Source organism: Crocodylus porosus, unplaced genomic scaffold (assembly GCF_001723895.1).
Source record: "Crocodylus porosus isolate Cpor-Errol unplaced genomic scaffold, CroPor_comp1, whole genome shotgun sequence".
NCBI lineage: Eukaryota > Metazoa > Chordata > Crocodylia > Crocodylidae > Crocodylus > Crocodylus porosus.
In genome coordinates, this window is record NW_017728924.1 from 4455942 (window position 1) to 4465360 (window position 9419).

General features: G+C 40.7%; 1 protein-coding gene across 2 annotated transcripts; it reads right to left on the reverse strand.

Moving 5' to 3' along the window:
- Window positions 1–3515: 3515 nt before the first annotated feature.
- Window positions 3516–9191, reverse strand: VMA21 (VMA21 vacuolar H+-ATPase homolog (S. cerevisiae)). Of its 2 annotated transcripts, none has more exons than XM_019540249.1 (3): window positions 9091–9191; window positions 7690–7799; window positions 3516–5880 (listed from the first exon to the last, which is right to left on the reverse strand). In XM_019540249.1, exons 1-3 carry the CDS (start codon window positions 9144–9146, stop codon window positions 5738–5740), a joined length of 309 nt encoding a protein of 102 aa, XP_019395794.1. In that variant the 5' UTR covers window positions 9147–9191; the 3' UTR covers window positions 3516–5737. The 2 variants fall into 2 exon arrangements, with proteins under 2 accessions (XP_019395794.1, XP_019395795.1); XM_019540250.1 differs by lacking the exon at window positions 9091–9191 and adding an exon at window positions 7908–7945.
- Window positions 9192–9419: the final 228 nt, after the last annotated feature.

Below are 9419 nucleotides of genomic sequence, written 5' to 3' on the forward strand. Positions count from 1 at the left end.
CAGACCATGGCCAACAGGCTGTATTAGGGGCCCAATCTTATGGAGTTCACAGTGGCACCTCTATAGATTAGTAAAGATTAAAGAAAACCACTCTACCCAATGAGACTCAGTGTTCAGTCTAGAAGATCCTATTAAGCATCTCTGTGATGAGTTTGAGAACTGAAACGAAGCATCTCCAGAGATAACATCCTTGTTAATGGCAGCATATGGAGATGAGAGATAATAGACCCAATTACCCATCCATCAGTCCTCCCATCTCGCTGCAAATTTGTGCGCACAGAATCAAGCCCATCCCTATGTCTAAAGTGAAAAATTTCAAGAAGTTCAATGAATAAAGGATACCAAAACAACAAGAGTGCACTTCTGGTAGAAAACAATGACTGAACTGAGGCTTCCTGACCAGTGATTTGAAGCATTATTTAAATCAAACCCACCCTGATAATTGCCCAGAGGATTGGAATAGGCAGCATGTGTGAAAAAGGCACATTCAGATTCCTATCTTCACCTGCCAACTCTCTTCCCCTCAGCCCTCCATCACTCCTCTACCTTCAACAGATGACCTCCAACACTGAACATGGCCTCTCTGACCTCATCTGCAAGGCTTCTGTCATGTCCAAATTGTATCCCCCTCAGAGAGAAGCCACTGCTGTGCAGATTTGTTTTACAGTTTAAAGAGAAAAACAAAAGGTCCTATTTTTTTCACTTTCCTCCATCCCCTCCAATTCTCTGCCCCTAGACTGCAAGCTGCTTGGGGCAACAATATTGCTTCTCCAAGGCTTCTAACATACCTTCCCAAATTGTGAATGCCACCAAGCTATTTGGGTTAATATCTGTTAAGAGTCTAACATCCTATTGGAAAAAAATCATTATTACTGATATTTCCGTACCAATACAGCACCTAAAAAAATTGAAAATTACAAACAAAAGCCTGCCACCTAGCCAATCATTCTGCTAGTGCAGTAAGACAAAAAGTGAAGTTCCCCAACTGTTTATTGACAATCTTGGACAATGGCCAACTCCTGGGGGCCATTTAGCTAAACTTAAATTTGCTTTAAATAAAATGAGAATGACCAACACTCCTCGCTTCTACCCAGATGCTAAATAAGTCTCAATATCGAACCGTTCATTGTATTTCAAATACAAAACACTGCTACTAGTATAGTAACGTTTGCTTACGCTCGCTAGTCTTGGGGAGATTGATCAACCAGCAATTCAGTCAGGTAAACTGGATGGAATATCCCCACCTCTTAATCATTACTCATTTCAGACTGAGCAAGTATTCCTTGAGTCTCTGGGGTGATAGGTAGTAAAAGGAAGGGTCACATGAAAACTGAAGAAGTGCAGACAACCAAGAACAAGGAAATCTGAAAAACTATTACAGACAAAGTTTGGAAAGCTACCGGGCCTTGGATCCCACACTTGACAGTTCCCCCAGTGCACAAGATTCCAACTGCAAGGGGTCTTGAGCATTTAGGCTGGTATCCATGGAGACCCTGTTACAGGCCTGCACCATCATGGCCCTGTCACTTCTGGGGTCTCAATGGAGACCAGCAAGAGGCATGGGCAGGAGCTGTGGGGGAAACAGAGTCTGGCCACATCTGACATTTATTCCACCCTTGAACCAACCTGACTAACTAAATGCAATAACTATATATATGTAGCACAAACTTTCACAAACCCAAGTTCGCTTCATCAAATGCTGTGAAAGGATGTGCAGAAAAAACACAAGTCGGTGTGTGTGCTTTTAACTATAAGCTAGTCTATAAAGATGCATATATACCCTGCCTTCTGACCGAAATAACTAACTACCCCCCCTCCTCCCACCCACGGATGAAAGACACAGATAATGTGGTCTGCTTGGAAAATAAGACTATTTCTTAACACTGAACAGTTTACAGTGACTGAACTGTCACAATATTTGCCTTGTTAAACCACCACTTCCTGTATTTGAAGTGCTGAAAATCATTCAAAGTTAAAACAATAATAATAATAATAATAATACTACTACAAACCAAGCTTTGTGCACCAACGTTGCCTTGTTAAAAGGTTTGCGCTATTTTTACACAAAACTAATATACAAGACAAAGCAGAGGACAAAAACATTTATGATTTTAGAAATACAATGTTACAGCATACAAATTTGCTTCTATGTTACCCTGCAGAGACAACAGATTACACATTACACGTTCAGGCTACAAAGGCAGGAACATACAGATTTAAAAAAAAATATTTAAGTTTGCTGAAGCACAAGAAGGCTCCAAGTAGAAACTATCATGGCACATAATTTCTACTATCAAGAAGGCTGAGCAACCCATTATGTTGACATTAGCAGAGCAGTTCATGAAACCAATTTCACTGGCTGTCATGTAGACCAGCATTCCTCTACAAACAAAGCCTATCCTGATGGAGAACTCCCTGCTATTATGCAAAATCTTTATTAGAAAAATCTCAGTTTATGCCAAACTAACACTTGGCATGAACATTTACATCAGCTCATGCCCAAAGAGCTTGCAAACAAGGAAGAAGTTTCTCATTTGCAAGTTTTCTGGGCAGTCCCTTAGTTCTGCCTTTATGGTGAGGCTTAGCACAGCTGCTGGGGGGGAAGAGGTCCATTGCTGGGGTATGCAGGCATTACAGCCATGCTTCTAAGTCTCTGGATATCCAAATGGAATGAGTCAGACTCCTACTTGAAGTAGCACTTATAGTATTTGCTTTGTTTTAACAAACAGATTTTGGGCTTGTCTACGTTAGCCAAACTAAGCCAGTTTTTAGACAGACTAATGCTTACACTGAGTTTAAGGCAGATCTTAAGCCATATCTGAACTCTGCTATGGATACTCTTTAAGCCCTTTTTAACTACCAATTCTGTGGTGCTGACTTCCTACTGGTTTCAATATGGTACTCTTCACTGGCCATGTCTACATGAGACGTCGACTGCACAGCTTGCAGTTACTGCAGTCATTGAGTATTTGGTTATACAAGTACTCAATGACTGCACAGGCAGTACTTTGTGTACATGTGGCCGCTGTGTCACTCACCTGATGGCTCACCAGCTTCCTTGTTCTGACAATACATAACCTGGCTTATTGCTCTTACCCCTTTCCACATACTCATCTTGCATTCTCTCAAGGGAATCTTTTTGAAACCAAGATATGCCACTTGCAGAAACAAGATGTAGCGAATGGGTTAACACTATATTTTCCACTCTTAAATGGCAGAGTGGTCCTGGCTCTCAAACTTTTCCAGCATATCTCAGTTTTTGTGATCAACCCAGCAAGTTACAGTAATTATTTCCATAATCCCAAGGAAATATTTTCAGCATCAGGACATTCCTGCCACACAACACAACCATAGATATAGTATAGCACACAATTAATGAAGCAGGGCAGACCTTTCATTTTCAAGCATATAAATTGAGCAAAAATTGACTCTGTACATCGCTTTAGCTAATCTATTCTTTATGATACGCTGTTAGTATGTGAGCAGCAACAAAATAAAAAAGTCCAGAAACTTTACAGCTCTAATATTTGTTTACTAGTTCTTGATAATGGGATTTGTTCTGTAAGGTCTCTCTTTCTTACAAGGCATTATGTATTCTACATGTTGTCTAATAAAGGTGGGAAAATAGGAATTTCTCACTGTCACCTTATAAAATAAAACTCCATGAGAAATAAACTACAGGATCATTTCCTAGCGTGCCAGCAGCAACCTAACATTGGCCTTTTAGACTGGAAAACCTAATGCTCCAGGAACAAGATTCAAAGGTTGATTTGTCCTAATCTGAAGTCACTATGCAATAGTAGGTTTCACATTAATGTTTCATCCCACATGTGAGATGGTTCTACAGCTTAATACTCCATTCTATAGCTACAAGGCAGGTATGCACCTGTGCCTCATTTTATAATATTCGTAGGCATGTTTTGCCTGCAAGTGCAAAAGCTAAATACTCCCTATCTTGTATTAAGCAAAAATCTCATAGAAATGGCGTAAAGTGGTAAAAATGAAATGGAAAATCCCAAAAACAATTGCTTTAAAAACAAAACAAACCCAAGAAACCTAAACCCTAAACAAAAAAAGCCCAACGAACTGGGAAAATTCTGTGCATGGTGGTACCCTGTTCCACACACATGCAAAAAGCCTGTTAAGGTTAGCACGAAACCAAAACGCAATTCAGGGCAGCATCCTGATTTGACTATACGGTTCATGATTCAACAAAACATACAGGCCTGCTTTTTATTATTGGGAAATAACAATGATAAAATATTATGGTGCCAATCTTTTAACAGTGGTTACAGTATCATTACCATGTTATTTCACAGTATCACTATGGTTTGCCTTTTCCTTTAAAACATGCTCGGTTTCTCCTGTACCTCTCTAAAACCCACTCTCTTTGTTCATGACTACACCCCAGAAAATATCAAAAATCAGCCCGTTATCAGTTGAAGCAGAGCTAGTCCACAGCACCTCCTTTTTTAGTATTTTCACTGCAAAATAAATACTAAATATCTCTCCTTTTGTAAGGAAGGTTCACAACAGGAAAGGTAGGCAGATAAGCAAGTTCACAATATTGCAATCTTCCAGATTCATTAGAAATAGCCAAAGGCTGCAAGAATAAATTAGAAGAATTTAAAAATGCAACAAGCCAAAGTTATATTTGAAAGAAAAAAGATTAAAAAAAGTTTAATATGAAGTGCAGGACCGAAATCATGTTTTCTAATGAACTAGTTGTTTTGCCCAGATCTTTGTCCCCAGATATGAGTTTCCAGAGAATCTGCTGCATTTAATTGGAGGTAAAGCTCATTGCTGAGATTCACATTATACTTATGATTTGAGCTGTAGTACAGATCACTTTGAAATGCATCAGTCACTCCTTACTATATCCGCAGGTTATCACCTAAAATGGTTCTGTATAACTTTGAAAAATATACCCTGGAGATTAATTATAAATCAAAAAATATTGTTTTCTACAAAATGTGATGCAAAAATAATTTTTGGTAAAACTGAGAAGCCATTTTTTGCTAATGACATTGTAAGGGTGCATCCTCGAATTTGTGGCTGTGATCTCTAACAATTGCTACAAGCATATTTAACTAACCGCTCTCCAACATGCAAGTTTTTTAGCCTCAAGAGCTGCCTTCAGGGATTATGGAAAGTGTGCCATCTGTTCCTTTGCTCCAAACAAAAATGTAAACTATATACTTATATTACCATAGCTGACTAGTACAAAATAACGCTCAGTTTGATTCTGTGCTCCCAAAATGGAGCAATGGCCCATAAAATATGGGCAAAGCTAGTGTTTTAGTCCTACTGGCATATTACTCAGTTTCTTTTAAAACTAGTAAGTTAACAGTAGGAATCAATACATAATTTTAACTTAATTGACTTCAACCAACATTTTGCTTAGTTGTTCTTGCCTGCTCCAAGACTTGCACAAAAAACCCCCCCAAAAAAAAAAAAAACCCAAACTGTGCACACATTCAGCTCAGCCTATTTGTTTCAATTTCAGGTGAAGACCTTCTCAGCCTTGCCAAGTTGAGGTTGAATAACTTTGTTTTAGTCTTTAGCCAAATATTGGTATTCAGATGAGATGAGCATAAATCTTGTTCTATTCATAGACTTCCAGTGTTGAGGCATTAACCTCCACTTTGTATATGTACACCGTACATTATGAAGAAAGATTACTCAATCCACAACTACTCTGTTTACAGTCCGTAGGCATCAGATGGTGATATTCACTTTAATCCTGCTTGCCTTCCCGCCACTGCCGAGAACCTTCATTCCACGCTACATAGACAAACAGAGCAAGTACCACATGAACAGCAACAACAGCAACTATGGCAGCATAAAAATAGCTGTCTCTGTTGGACATTCCAAAGGTACCTGAGAAAGTAAGACACAAATGATAGTGTACATTAGTTCACAAGAATTTGCTGATTTACATTAAGACACCAAGCTGAAATGTGCAGTAGTTACAAAATACCAGATTACACAAATGTTTCTGTACAGGGATCACTGGACCAAAATTCACAACAATAACACACTTCACAATCATTTTACAGTTGGAATGACAGCTTTTAACAAGCACTTTCATTACCTTTCAGACATACAGCTTTTTAGACCTTCAAGGCATTTGTAAAAGTTCATTTTCCAACATCACCTAAGCCTCTGCACCCTGATAGTAACTTTTATTCCCTTACAGACAGGAAAGTCTTGGGAAGAACAGTTAAGTGATTCACTTACAGTCCAAGTGTAAATTAACAGTCTGCCTTCTATGTCTTGCCTTCTATGCTCAAGCTGCCAACTCATGCTTACTAACTGGAAGCAACATAAAAACTAGTAATGAAGTAAGTTACTGGACTGTGAATTTAGCCTGGTATGATGTGCACTAGATAACTAAAATTAAAAGATACAATTCACAAAAATCCAAAACAGGCTAGCATTTGGAAGAAAAATTAACATTTTCTATCCATTGTCCATCTTCAGATATCTTTGAACTATGTGCATAATACCCCCTACATCCATGGGCTTGTTTGAAGGCAAGACTGTTTCTAAAAAGGAGTATGCAGCTATAGAGGATGATGGCTCCGACGTGGAATTTGACTGAGATACTGAAGTTCTAAAAGGCAACCAAACGACACTGTCAAAAATTTGTTACTTATGGTAATATGATCATATATTAAGAATGCGCAAGTCTAAAAGATTTTTCAGTCTTAAGTTTCTTCCCTGTATGATCTTTCATTAAATTAATAATGTTAGATTGCAATACATTCCCATACTTCAAACCCAGCAACATTATTCTCCTATATAACAGATATGAATAACTAGAACTATTTTGGGGATATTACTTGCTATAACCCAGAATAAACTGCCTGTAAATCTTGTTGCGATTAACAGCTTGGCAAGACAGATTTCAAAAGTGAATATAATCAAGGAATAATTTTTTTCTTGAAGGCGTTTCTAATACTTTTTCCACAGGCACAAACTTTAGCTTTCAGAACTGTATGTAGCCACACGCACCAAAGAGAGCAAAGTTAGTTTTGGCAGGCTCTTCAAATCTGTGATATATTTACCAAATCCTCTTTCCTTAAAGAGGAAGTTCCATTTTTAACAGCAAGATGTTGCATCATCAGAAGTTCCCTTGTTCTTGCCTGTTTTTCATGCTGCAGAATCTGTGGTCGTTGTTCGCTTATTATTAAGCATCTGACAGTGCTATACTCTCTCTACATTACCAACTAAATCCCCAGTTTACAGGAAGAAGATGGAATTCCACAGGCAATCATGTTCAGCTTCTGTTTGACCTTGTAACATTATGTTACAAAAAAAAAAAAATATGGGTTACTGAAGCATGGAATTATTCCATCTTGAATATTTTTGCCACTGCAACCTTATGATTCCCACACACTTTAACAAGTGCAGGCCTTGAAATATTTGTTATATAAACAGATCTCAGCTTTTATATTTACACAGGTGGCTTTGCCAATGAAACGGCTGAGACAAACTAATTCAATTAGTCAAATGGTCCTGTCCATTAAAATATTCAATTTACTTTCTAGCCCCAAATTCAAGACATTTCCTTGTTACACAAAGGCATTTATACTACAAAGAATTATAGAAGAGAGAAGAACACAGCAGCACAGACACAAAGCTTTTCCTCTTACAAGCATTTCTAATTAGCAAAAAGAGAATTACCTTCAAATACATAAGCCTTTGAAGAGAAATACAGCCCAATAGGTAGTGTGATCATTAAAGCAGTGAAGAACAGGAGTGTTCTTAAAGTTGATGTTATTGAACCTTCACTTCTGAAATAAGCAAGAAAGAAAAGTAAACACAGAAGGAAATCACAGTGTGCAGGTCTGACACGCTAAGTAACTGCTTCAACAGGACAAAACTATCCAACAACAGCTTACATCTTTGTTGTGATGTCTTGCATTTGCTCTGTAGATTAGAAGAACAGAGCTTTGCACTCAGTGGTGGCACTAACAAGTCTTCAAGGTCAGAAGTAGCCAAGACCACGCTGTACCATTAAAAAGTTACAACTTGACAAATAGTGAAATAACATTTTCAATTTTTTACCCCTCACTTTGACAAACATTTAGTAAAGCACTCAAGGGAGCTACAATTTAAAAACCATGCTTATACCAATTTTTATATATGCGTATTTCTGAACTTGACAGGATTTTGTGTTGTCAGTACGCCCATGTGATCAACCCATTTTCCCATTACGTTCGTGGGAAAAATCCCCGAGGATCACTCAGGATATTTTACACATGATCCAGGGGTGGAGGCGCGGTGCTCTAATCAGCGTGGCTCGCAGCCGCTTTAATCAAAGCGCTGCCACATCTCATGTACCAGTGCCCCTGCGCTTACAAGTGGCAGCGGTGGCACTTGAGTAAAGCTCGTTTGATCAAGCACCCCCGCGGCCACCCGAGACACGGGAGGCTGCTGTGGCATGGCCATGGAGACTCAATTAATCTCATCTGCTCCGACATGTCACAATTCCAGAACATCGGAGCAGCCTCCACTTTCACGTATCAGTGCCCTTAAAAAAATCAGGAAAGCAAGACATGGTTTTAACAGCCTGCTACTCAACTGCCTGTTATGGGAGCAGGGAAATTTGGATAAGGATGACCCTGCCTCAAAATTTAGGGTGAGATTCTCCTCCTCATCCTGTGGAAAGGCCTGTCTTTGAGATCTTGATCGATTGGGAACCGGCTCAGTCTATGCCTCGTTCCTGCTGGCTCCCACCGGCTTGGTTCACGCGTTTGCTCCAAACCGGTTATGGAAGCACCCAGGCGCTGCCTTGCAAGGTCACCACGTCCCTGTCCCAGCAGGCAGGAATTTGGACGTGCAAAGGGCCACAACGCAGCCAGGCAGGTGAGGACAGCACCGGGGGACTCGGCCCAGCCCAGCTCTAAAATCCCGTCTGCACGGAGGGCGGGGGGGGAGAGCTAGAGGGTCAACCCGAATTTCAAGTAACTGGTTTCTATGGTCTGAAGCGACCCGAGGAGGCTCCCCGCAGAGCTCGTAGCAGGGGAAAGCCAGGCCCTCCCCCCACAGCCGTGCCGCCCGGCACCCCGCTCTGCTCCTTACTGCCGTGGCTCAGGGGGCGCCAACGCGTTGAGAGCCGCCTTGTCGTAGCGCTCCATCACGCTCCCCTCACACAACAGCACCTCGCACTCTGCTTCCGGTCAGGTGACTTCCCCCCTTCCCGCCAATCAGGTGATTCCAAGCCGGTCAGGTGTCTCCCTCCCTCCTCCGCGTCAATCAGATGACTCTTTGGCGGTCAGATGACCCCCCTCCTCCCCGCCAATAAGATGACTCCAAGCCGGTCAGGTGACCCGAGGCTAGGCGATGAGGTAGTAGAGGGAGCGAGTAGCCCGCAGGGAGAGCTCCAACGGCCACTAGGCCACGCCCCGCTG

Bases quoted from the DNA above. Each gene is read 5' to 3' on its own strand.
- VMA21 (XM_019540249.1), bottom strand. From the start codon at position 9,146: ATGGAGCGCTACGACAAGGCGGCTCTCAACGCGTTGGCGCCCCCTGAG. The intron at 7,800-9,090 runs GTAAGGAGCAGA...TGCTTATTTCAG, and splicing joins GCGCCCCCTGAGCCACGGCA to AAGTGAAGGTTCAATAACAT. The intron at 5,881-7,689 runs GTAATTCTCTTT...TTACTTTCTCAG, and splicing joins AAAGGCTTATGTATTTGAAG to GTACCTTTGGAATGTCCAAC.